Below are 25,858 nucleotides of genomic sequence, written 5' to 3'. Positions count from 1 at the left end.
TCTAGGAAAATAATATTACAAATGGTCATACTTCTGGGAATGACTGTAAAGTTGACCAATGATGTCAGTAATACATGTGACATTTGAACCACTTATATTTTTGTTATGTTGTGTGTGCATACTCACTTGAAAGTAAGTAAGTGTGTGTGTGTCTGTCTGTCTGTCTGTCTGTCTCTGTGTGTGTTGATAATAGTTATGGGATGGGATAATACTCAGGAATAAACAAGTAGGTGGCTTGCCTAGTACATGCAGTTGTGTGGAAAAAAAGCTGGTAAGTTAGAAATTGTTGCTTTAAACTGTGTGTAGGACCCGTTAAGTACCCCTAAATGCCTACCTAAAAAGTGCTCTATGTGAAGTACAGAGGTGGCAGATAACTAACCTAGAAGCAATATGGTGGGAAGGATTTCTGACATTCCAGAACTGAGAAGCACATGGTATGTGATCAGCAGGAGAGCGAGTGTTGCTTCCAGTGGTCCTTCCCCCCATCATCTGGGTTCTAGTTAAGAGGACAGGGATTATATGTGATGCATTGCAGTTGGATTTGTCAGCTCAGGCGTTTAACTTTAGATCCAGTTTGCTCATTTAAAAAGGAAAAGTGTCAGGGAACATAAAGAACCCTGGTTAGATAGTTGTAGCCTGGCAGTGTTAGAATGAAAGCACATTGCATAGGGTTGAGATGAAGCTCACTGGTAGAGCATTTGACTGACGTGTGTGAGGCCTGAAACCCAACCCCCAGCACCACCAAAAAATAAAATAGAATTTATAAAAAGGATACAAAATGCCCAGCTTAATGCTTTACACATAAAAGATACCGAATAAAGGTTACTCCCCCTTTTTTCAATTAAAAGAATGATTAATTCTGGCTTAGGAAAGAAAATGGGTCAAGACACTGAGAAATACCCCAGTAGTATAGCCTATAATGAAACCTTTAGTTCCCTGACATAAAGCTTCTGAGACTTCACTTGAACTAAATTAGTTAGAATTTACTTAACCTCTAAACCCAGGTGTTGACAAATACCTATAATCCAGCACTCAGGAGGCAGAGGCAGAGGGATCACTAAGTTAAAGGCCAACCTGGTTTATGTAGAGCCAGCCAGGGCTACATGAGTAAAACTGTGTCTGAGAAGAACAAAACCAGGCTGGAGAGATGGCTTAGCAGTTAAAGTTCTTGTCTGTGAAGCCAGGTTCAGTTCCCCAGGACCCATGTAAAGCCAGGTGCACAAGGTGGAACAAGTGTTTGGAGTTTGTTTGCAGCGGCTAGAGATCCTCCTGGCATGCCCATTTGGCCTCTCCTCCCCCCTGCCCCTCCCTCCCTCTCTGTCTTTCTCTTTCTCTGCCTCTTCCTCTTTCTTATAAATAAATAATAAAATATTCAATAGAACAAAAACAAAAAAATAAGTACCTCATACTTCACAAAGAAATCAAATCAAATAAAAAATCTAAGATGAATTTTTTTGTGAAAAAAGTCATAACTCCTATTTCAAAAAATTACTCTTTAAAGCTTATTTTTAAAATTATTTTGAACCATCTCTTGATCAGTGAAACTGATTTATTTATTTTTGGTACATGTGCACAAAATATAAATTTTAATTAAAAATTTTACAGGGAAATGTATATTTAATTACCAGAGAAATTTAGACAGAAACAATTATACTATCACACGGGTTGTAGCCTTTCTCAGTAATGTCTTTTGTGTTAATATGTAGTTCAGGTAAACAATTAACTGCTGATTAGTTTGTGTGTGTTGGTGTGTATGGTGTGGACGTATATGTGTATGCCTGTGGAGGCCAGAGGATAATCTCAGAAACCAGCTGTCTGTCTGTTTTGTTGTTGAGGCAGGGTCTCTTACAGGCCTGCAACTCAAGGTGAGCTGGCCCCGGGGTGCTGCTCTCTCTTCCTCCTGAGTATGATGACAAGCTTAGCAACATGGGTTCCTGGGATCAAACTCAACTCCTCATTCTTTTATTTTTATTTATTTATTTATTTTTGGTTTTTCGAGGTAGGAATTCACTGTGGAGTCTCAGGGTGGCCTCGAACTCACGGCGATCCTCCTACCTCCGCCTCCCAAGTGCTGGGATTAAAGGCGTGCACCACCACGCCCGGCAGCTCCTTATTCTTACATAGCAAGCACCTTACCTCCTGAGCCATCTCCCCAGCCTGTGCTGATGAGTTTTATTTAGAATTAGTCAGAAAGTGTTTTGAAGGCAAAAGAGATTTGGCATAGTTTACTTAGGGAGAATAATTTTGCCACAAAAGGTGGTTATATCAGACTTAGAATATGATTTTTATCTGATCCATGGTGTTGTATTTAACCCCTTGAATGAGCCTTTGTACAAATGGTTTGTTTTTTTTTTTTTTGAGTGACTAGATGTTTTGCCCATATTTAAAGCTTGAAAAAAATTAAAAATAAATTCACCCTTAGTGAAAAGCTGGAGTATTCCATTTTCCTTCAGGCAGGTGCCGCGCAGTGCAAGGCGGCTTAGTGAGTGCGCGGGCCGTCAGTCAGTCCCGCAGGCCTCGGCTTCTTCAGCTGCCGCGAGTGGTGAGAGCCAAGGGCTGCAGCGCTGCCTGGGCATTCTGGGTGTTTTCTTCCCTCACTATTCGCTTTTCTGCTTCATTTGCTCAACTGCGTTAGCAGTGCACCTGTGTCTTTGGGAACTTCTGTCATGTCATTAACCAACTCCTGTCAGACTTGCTGTCTGGGTCTTCTCCCCTCTGTGTTCTTTTCACTTCTGGAGTGAATCTTAATCCTTGCCTCTGAAAATTCTGCTGTTCACATTCCATCTTTGCATTGAATTTCATCATGTATTTTTAGAGTTTGTAACAATGTAATAATTGATCCTTATTTTAATGACTGTTTTCTTAAATGAGCCTCTAGAATGTTTGAAGATTTTCTTTTACTGGTAGAATGGCCATTAAAGGTTCCACATTTCTTGATTTTTGTTCATGTGAAAACCTTCATCATGGCTTTTTAGTTTGTTTATAGATGAATGGTCAAACTCAAGGGTCTTTTCACTAGAAAATTAGCTTAGTACACTTATTTTGATTTTCAAGACATCTGTCCTATCACATATGGTTGTAGATATAGTTGAGTGTGGCAGTTTAATATAGCTAATTAAATGTGGTTAGAAAATGTCTCGTGGCAGTAGTTAAACATTAAATCATAGTGCCCTATTGTTCTCTAATATTGAAAAGAATAATAATCAATTGTAATGTTTCACATTTGTTTCAAATTTTCCTATTGTTGAAGCATACTTTTTTACTTTTATGTACATACTGTTTTCATTTTCTCTCCGTTAATTTGTATCAGCTATATAAAGGTAAATGTAATATAAGTGTTTCAATCTAAACTCTTTAGTAAATTATTAATGGGAAGAATAAGAGGAGCAATTGTAGTTGGCCTTTAAAGGATACATTGTGGTTATTGTCATCTTTATTGATTTTTCTTCCAATGTGGAGATTTTCCAAATGACCAGCCAACTCTGGATTCTTAGGTGTTATATAAAAAGTAACAGACGTCTGTTCCAAGGAATTTTTTCTGTTGCATGCTAACTTTTATCTTTTCCTGTATTATTTGTTCTTTGGCAACTTTATAAATAACCAAGGCCACTTTTTCTTAAGGCTTTGATTTTTTTATATTAAATCTTTCTGTCTTTTTAATTCTAGGTGACTGTGGAGATCATGTTGTCATAATGAACACAAGACACATTGCATTTTCTGGAAACAAATGGGAACAAAAAGTATACTCCTCACATACTGGGTAAGGAAAGTAGATACTTTACATGTATTACCTTAATCATAGTATTGCTCTTGTTTAAAAGGAAAAATGGTACTTTAAATATTTGGCATTTAAGAAAACACTAATTTTACTTATGTTACAATATATAATTTACTCAATAAAAGCACAAACTAAATACTATGGATTACTTGATAGTATTTTCACAAGGATTTCTTTCCTTTTTTCCTGCATGTGTTTTGTGTATGGTGTGTATGCATATGTGTGTGTTCATGTGTGTGGGCACACTTGTCTGCCCATGTATGTGGAGCCCAGAGGTTGGTGCCAGGTATCTTCCTCAGTAGCTCTCCACATTATTTATTGAAGCAGAGTCTGTCACTTGAAACCAGATCTTGCTGATTCAGAGCAGCTAGCCAGATTGCCCCTGGGGCTTTCCACCCCCCCCCCCCCCCGCCCCAGCAGGCTGCCAGGCTCACCCAGCATTTATTTGGATGCTGGGGATCTAAACTTCAGTCCTCAGGCTTACACAGCAAGTAGTAATTTCAGATGTCATCCACTGAGCCATCCCCCAGCCCTGACTATCTCTCATGTAAATGCACTGTGGCTGTGTTCTGCTCGCTCTCCTGGACACTGGGACTCTGTCCTCCATCTCTCAGTGTTTGTAACTGAACTTCTGAACTTTTCTTTAAGACCTTATCACTTACGTAGTTCATAGAGTTTACTGCCTTCCTAGCCAGAAAACATCTTTATGCATTAGCTTTTAAAAACATACAGTCATTTATAAAATAAGTCTGTGGAAAATAAATATATCTCTGGAAAGGAAAATGAATTTCAGGATCAAAGAAATGACCATTTTCAGGTCTTTTGGCAGACATTACCTAGTATCACCTTACTACTGTAGATAGTATCTGTGTAATGACCTTACAGGCACAGGCCTTTAATCCCAATATTTAAAAGGTTGAGGTAGGAGGATCTCTGTGAGTTTGAGGCTAGCCTGAGTTTGCATAGTGACCAAATCAGCCTGAGCTGGAGCGAGAGCCTATCTCAGAAAACAAAGACAATAGCAATTAGGTCTTCCAATTTTGATAGGCATATTTTGATTTTCATTTGCATAAAAGTAAGATTTTTTTTCCACTTTACCTTTTCTTTGGGGCGGGGACTTTTTTGCTATTTGGTTGGCTTGATTCTTTTTTTCTAGTCAGCTGACGCTGATCTTGAACCCCTGATCCAACTCATCTGAAAGGTAATAACAAATTTCATAATACAGCTTATTACTGGCCCTCCCAAAGAATCTGCACCATCATTTTTCTTGAGAAAAAGCTCTGTCACATTTATCTGTGCATCTCCAATGCCCTACATTTCCAGCAGTTTTCCCTTACTCCATTCAGGGCCTCTCATCATCATAGAGAAAGAAATGCAGTGATATTTCACTAGTGAAAATCAACTGAGCGTTGCGTGGCTCGAGTCATTCCCCCCCAACACCAGAAATGTGCATTAGCTTTCCAGATCCTTCAGAATGAAGTCCAGACTCCTGAAGGACAGCGTGAGTGGTGTCATGCTTCAGAAGTTGCCATCGCACTGTTAAAAATAGAAAGATAATCTTTAACATAGACATTGCAAAGTACTTTTCCATGGAGAGAAAGAATATAGGAATAAAAGTCTAGACAGCTATTTCTTTTCCTCAAATTGAAACTACATGAAACACATCACATCAGTTTGAAAGCTATTCTTCTCAGCAAAATTTAAAATTTAATTTTTTAAATTTTATTCCTCGTATGTGATTTCATCAACTGTCTTTAAAATGTTTTTAGATTTTGTTTGTTTGTTTGTTTTTGGTAGGGGTTGGGGAACATTATAAAAAGAATCATAGTTAGGTAAGTCTGAGTTTTTAGTACAAGGGCCTAATTTTTTTCTCTTTTCCTAAAAATTGTTGACATTGTGTTCTTCTGTGTGGGGTAGTAAACCTTTTCATCCATGTACTATTTGCTTTGCTTTAAATTTCTTTAGTTTTTTTTTCACACATATTTTCTCATTTGACTCAGACTTTTTGAAGTAGATGGGGCAGCTGCCACTTTTTATTACACAAAATTATAGGTAAAATTGCATGCTTAACTATTACATTGGGAGTCACTGGGAAACCTAGTTTCCACATCTGGATATGGTTACTAAGCTGACTTCAGTACCATGCCTCTTTCTCATGTGTTTGTGTGTGTGTGTGTGTGTGTGTGTGTGCATCCATATAGTAATCTGAACACAATGAAATACTCATAACTCTTAGCAACCAGCTGCTTACTAAGAAAACAGGTTACTTTCCTGTGCTGACAATGAACTGGCCAGGCATGTTAGCACACACCTGTAATCCCTGCACGTGGGAGGTAACGGGAGGAAAACCAGAAGTTCAAGGCCAGCCTAGCTAACATAACAAATTTAAGGCCATCCTGAGCCATAACCGCTATTTAAAAACCAAAAAGAATGAACTTGGCATCAGAATCAAGCATTCTGCTACCACCTTCCCCAGCTCGCCATCCTAGATTGTACAGTGTATGTGACTTGACTGGGAGCTTAAGCTTTTCAGGTTTGCTGCTAATCAACAAGTGATAAACTGCCCTGAATAAATAAGTGAGTAAGTGAATTAATAACTTAAAATCCATATGAAAATACTGTTATGCCCAGAACTTTTTCTAAGATGTAGAACTGTTAATGAATTCCACCATGTTACTATTGAATTTTTCAGATACTAATAAACATCATATTTTCCAAAGAGTTTAATTAGGTAAAGTAATTTCTTATTAGAGAATGATCAGTGTAAGGACCCTTTGCTTGTTTCCACAGCTACCCAGGTGGATTTAGACAAGTCACAGCTGCTCAGCTTCACCAAAAGGACCCGGTGGCTGTAAGTCTAGCAGTTTTGTCTGTCATCTCCCCGTCTTCTACCGTGGCTCCAGCACGGCTGACGGCTGCACTGTGGCCATGGCACATGAGGAATGCTGTGTTCATCATCACTTGCTCTCTGGTTTCCTGGTAACAACTGGGGTTTCCGCTCAGTCAGGCATTTCTGATGCGTCTCGTTTTGATCCTTTGACACCTGCATAGTGGCCTACAATATGATGAGTTTGTACACATACTTTGGGAGTAAGATGGATGCATGTACTTATATTTCTTAAGTGTGTTGCTCCAGCCCTAGTTTCTGTATGTGCTTGTGTGTGTATCAGGCATACCTGGGCCATGGCATGCGTCTTGAGGTTAAAGGACAACATTTGGATGTCACTAGTCATCTTCCAACTTGTTTGAGGCAGGGTTTCTCTTGGTTCACCAACCCCATGCTGGCCTGGGAAGTTCCCACGGATTCCTCTGTTTCTTTGACCCTTCTCACCATAGGCATGCTGGGGTTACTGATGCCTGCTACCGCCATAGACTCTAGCTTTTATGTGGGTTCTGAGACTCTGACTTCAGGGGTACCCATGCTTGCACAGCTGACACTATCCACTGGGCCATCTCCCCAGCATGCCAGCCCCATGTTCTTATGACTTGTTCTATGTTCCTTAGTTTATGGTTTCACTGAAAGGCATTTATTTACTAATTATGAAAATCTCAATTGTAGATTTGTTTTCTCCGTAGGTTTGTCAGTTTTTGGTTCGTGTCTTGAAGACATCGTGTTAAATTAGGAAGTACTTATTGTTCTCTTTCCTAGCTAGCTTGTATTTATGTTAACACTGATCATTGTGTTCAGTTGGACTAATTTGCCTATAGTTTGCTTATGAAAATTATAAGGACCGATGATAATATGTATGTGTCAGTTACTCTTTTATAGCTGGGACAAAAATGCCCAACCTGAAGCAGTTTATGAAAGGAGAGGGTTTATTTCAGCTTAGTTGGGAGGGGAAGTGTCCATCATAGCAGAGAAAGCGTGTCAGGAGCAGACAACCAGAGCCGCAGAGCCGCACCTCCACATCAGCATGGAGGAAGTAGAGCGATCACAAGATCACCTAACAGGGCTGGACCATCACACTTCAAGGTCTGCTTCTAATGACATGCTTCCTCCAGCAAGGCTCTGCCTCCTAAAGGTTCCATAGCTTCCCAAACAGTGCCACCAACTGGTGATCAAGCATTCAGATGCATGAGGCCATGGGAGACATTCCACATCCAAACACCCACAAAATACAATAACTGTTACAACAAATCGTAGTTGTGTTTTGTTTTGAGGTAGGGTCTCATTCTGTCCCAGGCTGACTTGGAACTCACTCTCTGTAGTTCCAGGCTGGCTTCGAACTCACAGCAGTCCTCCTACCTCCGCCTCCTGAGTGGTGGGATAAAGGTGTGTGCTCCCATGCCTGGCTTAAATTAAAGTTTTAATTTAAAAACTTGAGAAGGTTTTTTGTTTTGGTTGTTATGTGAATGCATGCACAGTGCACATCAAAAAGTCTGTTCTTCCACCTCCCCGTTGACAGGATCTGTTGCCACTGCAAACAAGCATCAATCAAGCTGACCCAAAAGCTTCAGATTTTTCTTACCCTGCCTCCATTTGTCACAGGCACATTGGGATCACAGACACAGGAGCCACTTTGCTTCTGGCTTTTCAGAGGTGCTAGTGGGCGCTGGGGAATTGAACCAGGATCAGCAAGATTTGCAAGCAAATACCTTTAATCACTGAATCACGTCTCCTCAGCTCTGTTGCACTTTTTTTAAAACTAGTTTGTATGACTGTTGACTATATGCTCAGAAGTTTCAAAAATTAGTTTGTATTTTATTCAGGTAAAGTAACTGTACACTAGGAGGCAGTATAGTTCAACTGTTGAATACTAAGTTGGCATTTGGTAAAAATTGCTTTGAATTCTATAAATTAATTTTGAAGTTAGTATGCAAAGTAGTGAGTTCCATTGTCGCGCGTGTGTGTGTGTGTGTGTGTGTGTGTGTGTGTGTTTTATACTTCTAATTCTAGTTTTGATGGACAAAAATTGAAATGTATTTCAAAATACTTGATAAAAAACTTAGGAAATATCAGTTAAACCTATTTCCATTACCTCGTAAAGAAATCTTAGTAAATTTTTATGCTCGACATGGTGGCACACGCCTTTAATCCCAGCACTCAGGAGGCAGAGGTAGGAGGATTGCCATGAGTTTGAGGCCACCCTGAGACTAATTCCAGGTCAGCCTGAGCTAGAGTGAGACCCTACCTTGGAAAATCAGAAAGAAAGAGAAAGAGAGAGAGAGAGACGGGGGGGGGGGGGGGGGAGGGAGGGAGAGGGAGAGAAAGAAAGAAAGAAAAAGAGAGAGAGAGAAAGAAATCAATCTTAGTATAGCTTTTTAAGAAAGAGGTGAGTGGATTTATTTCCATTTTAAGCACTATGTTTGTCTGAAAATGTAGGCTGTACCTTGGGACATAATTTTCTAATCAGTGTTTGGTTGTGTGACTTGTCAAGAGAATTTGTCGTATAACGTAACCTTCTGATTATTAATGTAGCTTTGGAATACTGCAAAGGTATGTGGATTAAATTTGATATTACAGTTGGAGACTGTAGCTAAATAGAAGATGTTAATTTGAATGATGGTGTTTTTTCCTCCCTGGTCTTAGGTCCTGTGTCCCACTGTCATGGATTTGGGGGGTTTTCAGAGCTCCCTGCTCTTGTGTTTTCTTCTAACAGAGCTCACTTCTGTCTCCAGGTCTCCAACAGTTACTTAACCATACCTTACTCTATCTTTGTTACTTTGTGATTTTCTTTTTCTTTTTTTTTTTTTGGTTTTTCGAGGTAGGGTCTCACTCTGGTCCAGGCTGACCTGGAATTAACTCTGTAGTCTCAGGGTGGCCTTGAACTCACGGCGATCCTCCTACCTCTGCCTCCCGAGTGCTGGAATTAAAGACATGCGCCACCACGCCCGGCTACTTTGTGATTTTCTTAAGACTTAACCATAAATCTGCAATTGCATGCATATTTTGCTGCACATGTTTTTGCATGTGTATGGCATGCATGCATGTGTGCATTTGTGTTGGCACACGTAGAGGCCAGACCTTGACATAGGATGTCTTCCTTAATTACTCCCCACTTTGCTGAGGCAGGGTCTGTCACTTGAAACCAGAGCTCACTGGTGGCGAGTATGGCCAGCCAGCTTGCCCAGTGATTCCCTGTCTTCACCTCCAGTCACGCCCACCTGCATTGATACAGATGTGAGGGGTCTGAGCTCTGGCCCTCGTGCTTGAACAGCAAGCACTTTATCCTCTGTACCGTTTCCCCATCCCTAACGATGACCGAATTTCCTGAGACCATGAAAACCAAGTGCCATGTGACTGTACAGATAAGAGTACACTTCAATTACCGCTGGAATGATAATCCAGGGACACAGTGACTTATGCGGAAAACATGATGCCAGTTCTACTTACTGCTTAAAGCATAACTAAATTTAAACATTAATGCCTACATCAGTCCAAGGAAAGTTCCTGCTATGATAGAAATACTCTGTCTGCAGTGTCAGATATGGTAGCCACTATAGAATGTGGCAGTTGTTCACTCAAACTGTGACCTGTGGGGCTGAGATGGCTCGGTGGTCAAGTGCTTGCTGCGTGAGCATCAGGGCCAGGGTCTGGATCTCGGGCATGCGCATAAATGCCAGACATTGTAGCACATAGCTATAATCTCTGTGCTGGGGAGGAAACAGAAGGCCCTGTAGAGCTTGCTAGCTAGCTAATCTAGCCACATTGCTAAATTCTAGTGTGAGGGAGAGACACTGACTTCTGGCCTCCGCATGCATATATGCCTGGCAGCATGCATAGATACATGCTGTCGACAGCATCACAGTGCCGGGATGAACATCCAAACCAGGCTCGGTTTAGGGGAGGAAGGGGCTTATTTCAAGCCTACAGGTCTAGGGGGAAGTTCCCTCAGTGGCAGAAGAAGCTGCTTCCATACATGTATGCAGAGAGAAAAACAACCAGACAGCCACACAACCCAAAAGCAACAAGCACAAGGTCTGCAGCAAGCAGCAGGGGTCCTGGCCGAGCTCAGGCCACTGTGCCTGCCCTGTGACTGGAGACCAGCTCACCCCAGCAACTCCTCCTCCAGCCGGCCGCTGGAGACAGGCCTAATAAAATGCCTGAGACTATGGAGGACATGCATTCAAGCTACCGCATGCTCATATACAAAAATAATAATTTGCTTAAATATTTACATATTTCTGTGGCTTGTGAGCCCTAGGGAAACTCATTGGGTAATCATAGCAATGATAGTAAAAGGAGAACTAGTTATTTTATGAAGAGGTTGGGTGTCAGAGAGCAAGAAAAGGTAAAGGGAGGTGAGTGTGATAAAAACACATTTTACATACATGTATGAAAGTGACATGATGAAACCCATTATTATATATGATTAGCATATACTAATAAAAATTCTAAGGTTAAATGTGACTTTGTGGGATAAAGCAATAAATTTTAATTGCTTCTAATTTTAATAATATAATCTCTATTCACATAAAGTCCTCAGACCATAAAGTCTTCGCAGCACTAACCCAGATAATAGTAAACTGTGATATGACACAAGCTTGTGTATATACTGACGCTTTGTGGTCTGAGTGGAGAGAATGAGAGGAATGGGGCCTCTGTAGGATGCAGCCGTGTTCTGGTGCACAGTGTTTTAGTTGTGTGGCATTAGCATCAAGTTACAGCCCTAGAAATAGGAGTATGCAGGGGTATAAACCACTTCAGAGGTAGGGAGATTACTTCGTGGGTTTGAGTCCCCAGTGCCCACGAAAAGCCAGATACACAAAGTCGTGCATGTGTCTGGAGTTCGTTCGCGGTGGCGAGAGCACCTGCTATGCCTGTAGTCTTCCTCTGCTTGCAGATAAACATAGACAGATACATATTTTTAAATCACTCTAGTTCTCTGAAAGTCTGTCTGAGTACTTTCATGAGGAGCTCACAGTGTACTTACATGTACATCGAGGTCCCCTAGAGCTTGGGACTCACGGGCAGTACAGTGTGGCTTTTTCTTGACCAAATCACAGCATCGCATTTGGGCTAACCCTAAAGGGATGAAGCAAGTTATGGAAAATTTAGTTTGCCATCTTGCGGATGAATGTGAGAGAGGGAAGGGATTTCATCATTGTGAGTACTGGAGAGAAACAAGCGGAACCGCGTGCACTGTGTGGTCCCGGGAGGGAGACCGCTTGCTTTGAATCCCAGTGCCTGTGTTGGTTAGATACTGGACATTTGCAGTGTTCTTGGCCCTTGATCACTTTCTCATCTCATCTGCAAGATGAGAAAGCGCTAATGATTAGAAAGATGATGCTGTTCCACCGGTCACAAGTATGGGATTACAAGGCTGGGTGTGGCAGCTCACGTCTACAATCCCAGCACTCTGGAGACTCGGGTAGGAAGATCATCATGCATTCGAGGCCAGCCTGGGCTAGAGCAAGACCCTGCCTAATTCTAAATAAGTAAAGGTTTAAGATATAACACACTGACTACTAGAGAAGTAATAATCTTCAGGAACTGTTACCCAGAGCAGAAGTTGATACATTTGAGTAAACAGGCAGTGTATTACCTCCATAGTCAGGCTTAGTTTACGAATTGAAACCTTCTGACCTCTACCTCGAGGAAACAGTACGAGGTTAGCTTCCTGCACTCTGCTCTAACCTGTGCGAGATGGCTGTGACAGTCGCAAGTTCGTGTGTAAGCTTAGAGAATTCTATGTTGTTTAAAGTTACCACGTGCAGAGGTTATTTCTAATCTTTCCCTTTGGTCTTTTTCTCAATAAACAGGTAGGTCCTATAGAAAATAAGAATAAAAGTTTCTTTCTGGTGTTTGCACATAATTTACTTAAGCCTCTTTCTGTCCTGTCTTCATGTTCAATCTTGCCACTGGTTTTCATCACCATCTCTAGTTGGTTTGTTTTCTTTTTCTTATTAAGCCTGTCTGTCTGTCTTTCAGATTGTGAAGCTTGCTGTTTATGGCATGCTGCCCAAAACCCTGCACAGAAGAACCATGATGCAGAGGCTGCATCTCTTCCCCGACGAGGTGAGTTGTGTCCCAGCTGAGGCTTTTCCTGACATCCCAGCCCCAGCTTTACTTTCACTAATTGTATCTCAACTTCCTGCATAGTTTTGTGTTGTAAGGTGAATACACAAACATAACATACCAACACATGAGATGGTCATTACTCTTTTTTTTTTCAAGGTAGGGTCTCACTCTAGCCCAGGCTGACCTGGAGTTCACCATGTCATCTCAGAGTAGCCTTAAACCCATGGCCATCCTCCTATATCTGCCTCCAGAATCTCAGTGGTAGCAGTTGTTCTTGCTACTCTGTGTACTTCATGTTAACTGCAGTATTTGTTCATACCGAGTGAATTATCCATACTTTTACAAAGGGATGGCTTTTGTTTTACACAGTTGAATAGGATAACTGTACTGTTCACATTACCTCTATATTCATCTGTCCATAGACAGTCATTTACTCATGTTTCTAATTATACCATAAGACCTTTAAAGTACTAATTTAGTTTTAAGAAATATTATTATGGCACTGGGGAGATAGCTCAGTTGGAGGACCTGAATTCAATCCTCAGTACCCATGTAACATGCTAGGCACAGTGGTGTGTGGCTGTTATCCCAGTGCTGATGAGGCAGAGACCAGAAGATTCCTGGGGCTTACTTCTAGCTGGTCTAACCTAATTAGTGAGCTCTCAGCCACTGAGCCTCAGTCTCAAAAGGCATAGGTGGAGGACCTAAGGATGACACCCAAGATTGTCCTCTGGCCTATGCACACAAACATATGTGCACTGTTACACACAAAAAAATGTGTGCATATATGTACATACAAGAAAAAGAAAAAGGTATATAGTAATCACATTTGAATATGGATATTTTAAATATGCATGATAGTTCAATTGAACACTAAGCTATTTACATAATTTTAAACTATAAAATACGGGCTGGAGAGATGGCTTAGCGGTTAAGCGCTCACCTGTGAAGCCTAAGGACCCCGGTTCGAGGCTCGGTTCCCCAGGTCCCACGTTAGCCAGATGCACAAGGGGGCGCACGTGTCTGGAGTTCGTTTGCAGAGGCTGGAAGCTCTGGCGCGCCCATTCTCTCTCTCTCCCTCTATCTAGCTTTCTCTCTGTCTCTGTCGCTCTCAAATAAATAAATAAAATATTTTTTAAAAAATATTTAAACTATAAAATAAATGAAACATGTTTTCCATGGCCACAGTGACACAAGCCCTCATGTTGCTGGTCAGAGTACCCCGTGGTGTAGCCTACTTAGAACACTGGCAGTTAGGTAACACTTAACAGAAATAAACGTACACAAGCCTCATCACTGAACACACAGTCTCACTCACACCGATGAGCCTAACCATGCAGACGCATGAGAGTGCCTTCTCTACCCTTTCATACAATAACGAATAAATAATGTCTGTAGGAAAATCAATAAACTGTGCCACATCTGATCAGCTGCATATTATAAAACCAAGAATTACCAATATTTCTATTGTCTCATATTTAAAATGTAACCCAACTTTCTAAATTTTTTTACTATTGTCTTATACACTTCTTCCTAAAGCCACAATCTAATCAAGCATCACCTACTGCATTCAGTTGTATTGTTGTTTTCTCTTTAGTTTTTAATCTGAAGTGAAGTGTTCTCCTGACCTTTCCATACTCCCCCACCCATAAAATCAGATTTATTCTTTGCTTCTGTGTATTTAATGTGCTGTGTACAGTGTAGTGGGGCACCCCGTATACTAGCCTGCGATGGCTGGAGCAGAACTACCCAGCTCCATTACTGTTCCATCTGGATTGGTTTTGAACTGGAGTCTCTGGACTAATTTTATTACCATTTTCTCCCTTGTTTCAGCAAAATCCTCCAATGGAGTATTCCAGGCCAGCCTGAACTACAGAACAAGATGTATCTCAAAAATATGTCTCAAAAACAAACAAAAAATAAAGCAGGCATTATATTCACACATGCATGCATACATAAATACATGCACTGGGTACCACTGTAAGGGATGCCACTGTAAGTTGTATATTTCAGGGATTTGCACAATATTTTAAACATTATATTGTTTGTCTCATTTTATAAACATTCGTTTTTTCTTATTTTTAACAGTTAAGCACTACTCTTCACTAATAAGAAATTGTAAGGAAATTAAGTCTAAATATGTTTGATACAGGATATCCCCAAAGACATTCTTCAGAATCTGGTGGAAGAGCTTCCTCAGCCACGGAAAGCACCCAGACGTCTAGATGAGTATACCCAGGAGGAGGTAGAGGCTTTCCCGAGAGTGTGGTCTCCGTAAGTGCGCTGGTTCTCTTGTGTTCCTGCTTTTTCTTTTTGGAAAGTTGAACTTGGTATTCTATTTCCATGAATCTGTGATAAGATCCTGGAGGGTGGATGAGCGAGCTCATTTTTGTATCTTCCCAGAAACACAGCAATGACATGACTCTAGAGTGACTCCAGATAAAGATGTTAAACCCAAAAATCTTTAAGCCTTAGGACCATGGTAGGTAAGGAAAAGTGTGTTATCAGGTATTTGATTTGGGGTGGCCTTCCTTGGCATGACTATAGTCTTTTTTTTTTTTTTTTTTTTTTTTTTGGTTTTTCAAGGTAGGGTCTCACTCTGGTCCAGGCTGACCTGGAATTGACTCTGTAGTCTCAGGGTGGCCTTGAACTCACAGCGATTCTCCTACCTCTGCCTCCCGCGTGCTGGGATTAAAGGCATGCGCCACCACACCCGGCATGACTATAGTCTTTTGGAATGATGAATCCATTGTCATTAACCTAAAACAGTGATTTTCAATTACTGGTTTTTTGGTAAGCCAAGAATGTTTCTAATGAAAAGTCATTAATTCTGGAATTTTACTCTTGATCCAGGGAGGAAAACAAAATAAAAACTTTTCTTCCATACAATTTCCTGAATCTGAGGCCCATAAAGCTGCTGGGATCTAACAAGCCAGCTCCTATATAACTGCTTGCAGGCCTCTGGGCTGCACAGAAGCAGCCGGGAATGCCGCTGCCTCAGGCCGAGCTTCCTGGAGTCCTGGAGTGGGAGGGGAGGAGCGCTCCTTGTTTTAGGACTCGCTATATGCTTGTCTTCCCATTGGCTGCAGTTATCCGACTACAGCTAAATATGGCTGTGAGTGTCTGTTTCATGTCCTGTTTCCCTTCCTGGGTCTCATGAGGAAACTACATGCTTGTCTTATTTAGCTCCAGGCACAGTGCTAGTGTCCTTTGAAGGCATTCAGCAAATATACTGGTGAAGACATAGACTCTTCTTCATCAGCTTTATAAGTGAAGTTAGAAAAGAATATCTAGGAAAAAAATACAGCAAAAGAACTTCTTCCCCACAACATGTCACTAACCAGAATAGTTAACTTATGCCCATGAATGTTACCTCCTATGTTAAAAAGCAAGTAGCAAGCTCAGAAAAGCATTTTGTATGCTTTACAACTATTTAATCCTCAGAAGAAAGCATTTAGTGTATTTTTATCCCATCTTTTGTAAATGAGATAATATACGCACAGAAAGTTAAAGTAATGCCTAAAATCACGTAATTGTAAGCGGTAGAGTAAGGACTGAAGTGCAGGTGACTAGCTAGCTGCTGGGCCATCCTCTTGTTTAGGACAGTGGAGTGCCCATCGCCTTGAGCATCTACAGTGCGGCACACATGCTACTCAGTGCTGGGGGTGTAAACGCCAACCAGCTTGTTCATCTGAGCACCCCCAAGTCTGGGAAATGATCCTTGGCACTTGTGGCTACTCAGTGAGTGCTTTTAAAACTAAAGCCAGGCATGGTGGTGCACGCCTGTAATCCCAGCACTCAGGAGGCAGAGGTCGGAGGATCACCGTGAGTTCGAGGCCACCCTGAGACTACATAGAGAATTCCAGGTCAGCCTCAGCTAAAGGGAGACCCTACCTCAAAAAACAAGGTTAACTGAGTGTCTCTATTATACAAATAGAATTAGAAATGGGGGAATGGAGAGATGTCCTAGAGCTTGCCTGCAAAGCCTAACAACCTGAGTTCGATTCCCCAGTATCCACATAAAGCCAGATGGACAAAGTGGCGCATGCATCTGAAGTTCGTTTGCAGCAGCAAAAGGCCCTGATGTACTGTGCCCACTCTCTCAGTCTCTTTACTCCCTGTCTCTCTCTCCACTTGCAAATTAGTAAATTAAAAAATAAAATTAGAAATGGGCTGTTCTTAGTTGTTTTTAAGTACATGCTTAGGAACACTTGGAGCTAGTTGGTCATTTTCCAGTTACTGTTGTGGGGGATGGATTTTCCTGCTCTTCCATCCCATGTTTCCCTGTGGCAGGAATATGCATTAGGCATCAGCTTTTCTTTATGGTTTATTAAGGTTATGATCTTTCCTCGTCAGTACTCAGAAAACATATGTTAAGTTTTGTTGCCAAAACAATAAAATGGATATACATTTATTGAAACTTGAGAATTTATCATGATATAGGTATACTAGTCATTTAACATAAACATTTAAAATTTCATTCTTTGTATTTCAGAGCTGCCATGAAGTCTTTTGGGCATAAAAAGCATGTGATCAGGAAAAATATTCAACTTAGGGTTAACCAAAAACTACTTGTCTGGGAAGTAGATAGGTCTTCGTTCCGGGCTGTGTTTCATATTGGAGCTCCAGCGGCACAGACCAGCTGGGCTCTCCGTGCCACTCACTGCGCCACGCTGGATCCCAGGAGCTCAGCTTGGTCACGTGTCTTGTTAATAAGTTTAAGTCTCTCACATATGACTACCCTATGCCTTTTTCATTGTTTACCACTTCATAATGTTTTTCTAATAAATTTTGCTTATTTTAGAACTTGAATTTAAATATCTTATACTGCCTGCCATTACAAACTGGGTCTTTTAAAATTGAAGACTTACCTTTATAAGAAAAGAAACATTTCTCCTTTGGAGAAGGAGCTTACTTAGAATGTACCCGTAGTCTACTTAAAGTAAGTAGCTAAGCAATACCGTAGTCTTCCTTTGGAATGGAGTAATGGGACTTACTCAAGGTGGCAGTGATGGTGAGTCTGCAGAGACCTCACTAAAACACCTTGGCCTAGAGCATCCCACAGGTAAAGAGAGGGGAAAAAAAAAAAAAGCTTGCCCTGTTTTCGCTTGCTTAGTAATAAGATGTAGATGGGCATTTTCATTAACATTCTGTGACAGAGAAATTTTGTTAACTTTTATGTTGGGCCTTCAAACTTCTGGACACCAGTAATAATTGTTGGTCTAAGCTTTAACCCAGGGGTTGGTAAGCAAAATTTATTTCATCTTAATTCAAACTATCATTTTTGAGATTTCATTTAATTTTTTTTTAAATTTTTTATTTATTTATTTGAGAGTGACAGACGCAGAGAGAAAGACAGATAGAGGGAGAGAGAGAGGATGGGCACACCAGGGCTTCCAGCCTCTGCAAACAAACTCCAGACGCGTGCGCCCCCTTGTGCATCTGGCTAACGTGGGACCTGGGGAATCGAGCCTCGAACTGGGGTCCTTAGGCTTCACAGGCAAGCACTTAACCGCTAAGCCATCTCTCCAGCCCTCATTTAAATTTTTAAACTGCTTACACTTACAAGCTTAATCTCAGCATATGCTAATGTTCTGTTCTTTTCTTTTCTTTTCTTTTTTAATGAGAGAGAGAAAGACAGTTGGCATGCCAGGGTCTTCAGCCACTGCAGTCCAATTCCAGATGTGTATACCACCTGTGTGCATGTGTGACCTTACATCACCTTGTATGTCTGGCTTATGTGGGATCTGGACATAGGTCCTTAGGCTTCTCAGGCAAGTGCCTTAACTACTAAGCCCTCTCTCCAAGCCCACTAATTTTTGTTTTTTAAGTAAAAACTATTTCCCAGCTAGGCATGGTGGTGCACACCTTTTATTCCAGCACTTGGTAGCAGTGGTAGAAGGATCACTGTAAGTTCAAGGCCACCCTGAGATGACATAGTGAATTCCAGGTCAGCCTGGGCTAGAGTAAGACCCTACCTCAAAAATGAAAAAAAATAAAATAAAACAAAAGCATTTTTCCCATGATGATAGCATTGGCTGCTCATCTCACTTCTTACATTAATGGCTCTATTTCACATGTGAGTACCTTACTAAATTTTGAAAGACAATGTAATATTTAAATTTTATAATATATTTTATGTTACTGATAGCACAAAGTAGATGTATTTCCTTGTGCCCATAGTAATTGTATGGTTTGCATATAGAATTTCTTTTTTCTTGAAAGAGAAGATAAATTTAACAATGCTCTTTTCTTTACATGTCAGTTGCCTGAAATTATTGTCTTCAAGTAGACAATTTATTTAATACTATCAATTATTTCCATAATTGTTGCAGTCTTAGCAATGCATTACCAGAGTCCAATAGTCATATAAATAGTAATTCTGTCATTGAGATGGAAGGTTTTTATTATATAAGCTAATAATAAAACTTGGATCATTTTGCACTTTTCACTTTCAAGTTTTACAGAATGCCTCAGGAAAGCTTTTCTGGAAAAAACAGCATAGGTGGAAAGTTTCAACTTGAACACTTTGCATTTGAGCTATTGGTTAACCTAGAGGTGCTTCATTTTAAGCAAAACCCTAATGATTGTAGAGAAACCAGGAGGAAAGGCTTGGCACCCATGGTGCTTGAGAAGTGACCGAAACCCGTGTTTCTCGTGCTCATCCCTTACACAGCCACAGTACTGTTAAGAGATGTGCCTGAAGGAGAGAGAGATGGGAAGACAAGGAGGTGTGAGGGCTGCCTGTGACTGGCTTTGGAATTGTCTTTCCATAGAGTGAGACTACGTTTCAAGTTTAATGGGCAATCCATGTGGTGCTGTAAAGGAAAATGGGTTCCAAGCGCTGGGAGCAGCAGCACGGGGAAGGGCAGAGTATGCTGTGAGTCAGCCGCACAGACTGCGAAGGACTTCCACCTTCTCTAATCCCACGGGGTGCAAGCAGCTACTGCAGACCTGACGATTTTCCACAGTTGCATGAGAGCCTAGTCATGTGGCACTTTTCCCACGGGCTTAACTGAATTTGCTCTTACACGGGCGTTTTTACTGGATGTGGGGAGCAAGGCTACTTTCCAACTCTCCCATCCCTTTTCAACCAGCTCAGCATTGGCGTAAAGTAAGCCTCAGTGTTTCCAGCTCAGATTTTTGCTCAAATTAGGCAGTCTAAACTATACTGTTCTTTTGGGTAGGAACAGTGTCACTGAGCAAGGGGTCATGCTGGTGGCGCTGAGACACATAGCAAAGGTCACAGGTGCCCACCAGAGCTCCTCCAGCTATCACATCAGTGGTTTTCCTGGACTTTGGCTGCAGCTTTCATACTTGGAAAGGGACACAGGACAAAGTTCTGGGGTTTCTGCTGTTACCGATACAGTGATAACAGCTGGTGCAGCGAAGCCTGGCCGGCTGGCCTCGCTCCCCGATCGGTGTCTGTCCCCGGGCTTCACAGTCACCACTGCAAGCTGTAGTGTAGCAAACAGTTCCTACATCAGCCCAGGGCGGCTAGTCATCTCAGCTAGGCTATTTGCTATCTAGTATTTAGTTTAAATGGGTTGCTAAAATTTAAAAAATCATCTATTTTAAACTAAAAAAAAATTCTAGCTCCTGGCTAATATGGATCCACCTAGAGAGGTAAAAATGAGATGGAGTAGCAGTTCCTGTTCATTTTAATCCAAGAAAAATCAGTGGTGTGTACTTGACTTTAATTTTGTTTTTTTGTGTTTTTTTTGAGGTAGGGTCTCACTCTAGTCTGGGGTCACCTAAAATTCACTATGTAGTCTCAGGGTGGCCTCATATTCACAGTGATCCTCCTACCTCTGCTTCTCGAGTGTTGGAATTAAAGGTGTGCACCACCATGCCTGGCTGATTTTAATTTTTTTTCAAATCTTGTGATTCGGGAGTCTGAACACTTTCAGGTGAGGGCCATGGTAGAGTTTCTTGAGCACCTTTTAGGAACCTGCGTGTCAGCAGTCGGCAAGGCTGTAGTCCAGCAAGTCCATCTGTATACTTGGTCAAGCCAACTTTGTGCAGTTTTAAGAGTCACTTTTCAGATTCCAGTGTCATGTTCAGTGTTGTATGAGCAAGCATCATTCTAAGAATATCATTTTTTTTTCTTTTTTGGTTTTTCAAGGTAGGGTCTCACTTTGGTGCAGGCTGACCTGGAATTAACTCTGTAGTCTCAGGTTGGCCTCGAACTCACGGCGATCCTCCTACCTCTGCCTCCCGAGTGCTGGGATTAAAGGCGTGCGCCACCACGCCCGGCAAGAATATCATTTAAGAGTGAAAAGACAAGATCTAAAAGAAAAGAAAACACTTTTGAGATTTGTTAAGTTTAAATTATATCCAGTTTCTTTAATTTGCAATGGAAATATGGATGGTGTTTTGCTAATGTATTTTTAAACATTTTACTGACAACCTCTGTTCATATACACAGTGTCCCCTGATTATAATCCCCTCCTATTGCCCTCCTTTCTCCCTCCCCACCTTCCCCCCAGCCCCTTCTTTCCAACTAGTCCCTCTCTACTTTGATGTTATCATTTTGATTTCAAACTCACAGGAATGCTTGTTTTACTTACTAATTTTAGAGAGGGAAAGACAGAGTGTGAAGAAGAGGTAGAGAGAGAGAGTGGGTGTATGCCAGGGCCTCCAGCCACTGCAAACGAACTCCAGACGCGTGCGCCCCCTTGTGCATTTGGTTTACTGGGTCCTGGGGAATCAAAGCTAGGTCCTTAGGCTTCACAGGCAAGTGCCTTAACTGCTAAGCCATTTCTCCAGAACTTAGGAAATAAATTATTCCAGTAGGAGTGACTGACAGTACGCTCACAAACCAAACTAACACTTAATAGCTTTATGTTACCTTTTGTGACAAACTGGATTTTTGTGATGCCTGCTAACATTGCTAAGCTTTTTCCTGAAATAAAAGGGTCAGTTCCTTCATAAAAATGACCTTAATGTGACTGTCATCTGACTTCAGAATTTCAGCCATAATGTTTTTGTGATGTGCTCCTTCCTCCCATCTTCTCACAGCCCTTTTCCTCCTCTTCCAGCCACATCCCCAGGAGTTTACTCCTCTGCTTTGCAGATCTGAACCTAACCATTCTTCTCATTCCTGCTGCAGCCCTGGTGGAATCCATGCCCTGTTCCTCCACCTCCAGAACCACTCTCAAACAGATTGGGGCTTCACCAGCCCCTGCTGCTTTGAGGCCAATAACCACACACCTGTGCCTGTCCATCACCCCTTCACCCACATTTGCAATTCCAGTTCTGCTTCTCAATGCCTCTCCAGCAGAGCTCGGATTGACAGATCGCCTCTCATGTAGAGACAGAGTCACCGAGTGCACACACAGGCCCTTCTTGTGGAGCCATAGCTGGGATTCTTTGCAAGTTGCATCACCACCTCCCCCTTTGCAGTCATGCCAGCCTGCTGGATGGCACATGGACTGTTTCTTCACGTGCACTAGTGTCACTGAGCAAGGGGTCATGCTGGTGGCGCTGAGACACATAGCAAAGGTCACAGGTGCCCACCAGAGCTCCTCCAGCTATCACATCAGTGGTTTTCCTGGACTTTGGCTGCAGCTTTCATACTTGGAAAGGGATTCCCGAGACACAGGACAAAGTTCTGGGGTTTCTGCTGTTACCGATACAGTGATAACAGCTGGTGCAGCGAAGCCTGGCCGGCTGGCCTCGCTCCCCGATCGGTGTCTGTCCCCGGGCTTCACAGTCACCACTGCAAGCTGTAGTGTAGCAAACAGTTCCTACATCAGCCCAGGGCGGCTAGTCATCTCAACTAGGCTATTTGCTATCTAGTATTTAGTTTAAAAAGATGCACAGGAAATGTGATGGGGAAACTGACAAGATAATTTATTTTGGGGGTAAGGAAAGTTTACCTAGTTTTTAAAGGAATTCCAACTACCACATATTTTTATGGGTATTTCAGAACTAACTGGATAGCTTATTTCTTCTTATCTTCATTAAAAAAATCCTTATACCTACAGGATACTTTGAAATTGTGTTTTATAATTTTTCATTCACTTTGTCTGTTACATTCTTTATTTCATCATTTAATTGATTTCACAGTTTCTAAACAAAAATTTTTTTGAGGAAGGGTCTCCCTCTAGCCCAGGCTGACCTGGAATTCACTATGGAGTCTCAGGGTGGCCTCGAACTCATGGCACTACTCCTACATCTGCCTCTAGAGTGCTGGGATTAAAGGCGTCCGCCACCATGCCTGGCTCTAAAAATGTTTTAATTGACTAAAAGAAGTGACTCTTGGGTATGATTAAAGTTCTATGTATATAAGTGAGAAAAATAGTTATGTGAAATAGCAAAGGCCTCATGTTGGTGTATTTGTATGGTTCGTGTGCCATAATAATAAGTAAAAGCTGGGCTTAGCAGTTAAGGCATTTGCCTGCAAAGCCAAAGGACCCAGGTTCAATTCTTCAGGACCCACATTAGCCAGCACAAGGGGTCCCATGTATCTGAAGTCCATTTGCAGTGGCTGGAGGCCCTGGTGTGCCCATTCTCTCTTTCTCTCTCTCTTGCTCACTCTCCCCCCTTTCGCTCTCTCTTTCCCCCTCCTTCTTTCTGTCAGATAAATAAATAAAAATAAAATAGTTTTTAAAAAAGTAAAAGCCAAGCACATGCTTGACATAGGAGGAATCCAAGTTCAAGGTGAAGATGGGCTAAAACAACAAAAGAAAAAAAAAAAACGAATGTAGCATATGACAAAATAATATGGAGAAATTGCTCATCCACAATTTGTCTTTGGCTGGGTATGGTGGTACTTGCCTTCAATCCTAGCTCTTGGGAGGCAGAGGTAAGAGGTCAGGCTGGGCTACAGCAAGACCCTACATCAAGAAAAACAAAATTGCCTTTGAAAGGAACATATATGGCATATGGCATTTGTTATTTTGAGGTTGCTCTTGTTTATTTTATTTTTTTTTAATTTTTATTTATTTATTTGAGAATGACAGTGAGAGAAAGAGGCAGAGAGAGAGAGAGAATGGGTGCGCCAGGGCTTCCAGCCACTGCAAACAAACTCCAGATGTGTGCACCCCCTTGTGCATCTGGCTAACGTGGGTCCTGGAGAATCAAGCCTCAAACCGGGGTCCTTAGGCTTCATAGGCAAGCGCTTAACCTCTAAGCCATCTCTCCAGCCCATTCTTGTTTATTTTTTGAGACAGATTATCTCACCCAGGCTTCCCTGACCTGGAACTCCCTGTGTTTCCCAGGCTGACTTGAACTTATGGCAATCTGGTGTGCCCATTCTCTCTCTCTCTCTCTCTTCTCTCTGTATCTCTCTGCTTGCAAAATAAATAAATACAATAAAACATCTTTAAAAAACTAGAGCCTGAACATGGAAGTTAGCTGATAATTCCAATGTCTTTTAGAAAGTAAAACCATGGCCTCCTTTAGCCTTGCAACTATTTAGTAACTCAAATTATCAATTTCTTTGTCCCACTTAAAAAATACTCTTTAAGTCTTCTCGTAGAAAGAATTATTGTGATTGTAAGAGTGCAGGTTGCATGTCCCTTTAATTGTAGCACTCCAGAGAGTAGAGTAGGCAGGTTCGATTCTCCCGGACCCACATAAGCCAGAGCCACAAGATGGCACATGAATCACTCTCTCCCTCTCTCTCTCTCTCTCTCTAATAAATATTCTTAAAAGGTCTTTTTTTTAAAAAAAAAAAAAAAAAAAAAGAAAGGAAATAGTAATTCATGAAGAAATAAACATTGTTTTTGTCTTTCAGGCCTGGAGATTATCGGCTGTAGGAGAATGGTAGTGACACAAAACAACAGTGAGGTGACAAGCTGCTTCCTGGTGAACTCCTCTGACAGGACAATGAAGGACTGTCTCAGATCACTACAGAGGAAGCTTGGGGAGGAGTCATCCTTGGTGGGAAATTTCAATAGAACCTCTTGTTTTATAGAAATGTCTTATTATAGAACTGATTTGAATACTATGAATGTTAGTATAAAACTATTTACTTAGTTACATAGTCAGTATTTATTTCATTGAGTGAAAACATGGGCTTTGGATATAACATTGCAGTTATACATAACCAAAAAAAATAACCGTCCATGTGTCATCTTTCCTTGTGCACTAGAAAACTGTTCTAATGCGCTGGGAAGAAGGGCCATCTTCCCAGGTCCTCTCGTCTGTTTTTTCTACCTCCAATTCTGCTGAGCTCATCTTTCCAGCTCACTGTGGAAATGCTAATTCTGAGGTGTTTCTCTGCTGTGGCATATTTTCCTGTGTCCTACCTAGCCAGAACTGTTTTTTGTGACACTAGAATAATAGAAGGATGACTGTGTGCTCCTTAGAACAAAAATCTCCCTGCTGTTGGCACACCTTGGGTGTTCTCCATGTCTCCCCTGATGTTTCTGATCATCTCTGTGGTAGGTACCTGAAATGCAGGGCTGGGAGGAACATAGCAAGACACCCTGTAGAGGTTGAGATGAGAGGCTGAGATGCTGGGTGGGGACCTCTTTATAATGTTCCATGTTGGTTTTTCTTCTCTTTCCCTAGTCAAGTTCCTTTTGAATCACTTTCTTTTTCCCCATTCGACAAACATGCTGGATACTACTGTAATGCCACACACAGTAGTAGGCACTGGGAACACAGAAATCCCTAGGTCTCCCCAACTCCTCCACTCCCTGTGAAAGAGCATAGTTGGCCCTGCGTGGAGCTGTAGGTAGATTTGTAAATAAGTACAACTGAGTGGCAGAGGGATATACCTCTGTGAGCTCTGGAGTGAGCATGAACAGGGTGGAGTAAACCTGTATTGAAGTATCACTAGTGAGCACCTGCCATGTACCAGGTACAGACATTTGATATAAACTAGTGTGTTTCAGTCCATACATGAACTAGTAATGCCCAGTTACTTCTCCCAATTTAAAGTTGGGCACACAGAAAAAGTGCTGTAGTTTAGACCTCAAAGGTCCATGTGTTAAAGGCTTACCTCCCCAGTGTGGAAATCTTAAGAGATGACAAAAGCTTTTAAGAGGTGAGGCCCAGTGGGAGGTCTTCCAACTAAGAGCTACATGCCTTTGAAGGGGGTGGTGGGATCTCAGGCTCTTCCTCTTGCCTCTACATCCCAGCCACGAGGTGAGCAGTGGTGTTCT

The 25,858-nt window shown here is 41.6% G+C and overlaps 1 protein-coding gene across 1 annotated transcript in view; it reads left to right on the top strand.

The window, feature by feature from the left end:
- Window positions 1–24,728, top strand: part of Mrpl13 (mitochondrial ribosomal protein L13) — a 31,416-nt gene extending 6,688 nt beyond the window's left edge. The window contains exons 3-7 of the mRNA XM_004661413.2: window positions 3,667–3,760; window positions 6,569–6,629; window positions 12,651–12,737; window positions 14,893–15,014; window positions 24,484–24,728. Coding sequence (XP_004661470.2) covers window positions 3,667–3,760; window positions 6,569–6,629; window positions 12,651–12,737; window positions 14,893–15,014; window positions 24,484–24,505 — 386 coding nt within the window. The 3' untranslated portion in view covers window positions 24,506–24,728. The remainder of the gene's footprint in view (window positions 1–3,666; window positions 3,761–6,568; window positions 6,630–12,650; window positions 12,738–14,892; window positions 15,015–24,483) is intronic.
- Window positions 24,729–25,858: the final 1,130 nt, after the last annotated feature.

Source organism: Jaculus jaculus, chromosome 2 (genome assembly GCF_020740685.1).
Source record: "Jaculus jaculus isolate mJacJac1 chromosome 2, mJacJac1.mat.Y.cur, whole genome shotgun sequence".
NCBI classification, from domain to species: Eukaryota; Metazoa; Chordata; class Mammalia; order Rodentia; family Dipodidae; genus Jaculus; species Jaculus jaculus.
Note: the sequence above shows the minus strand (reverse complement) of the source record. Positions and strands in the feature narration are given on the sequence as shown.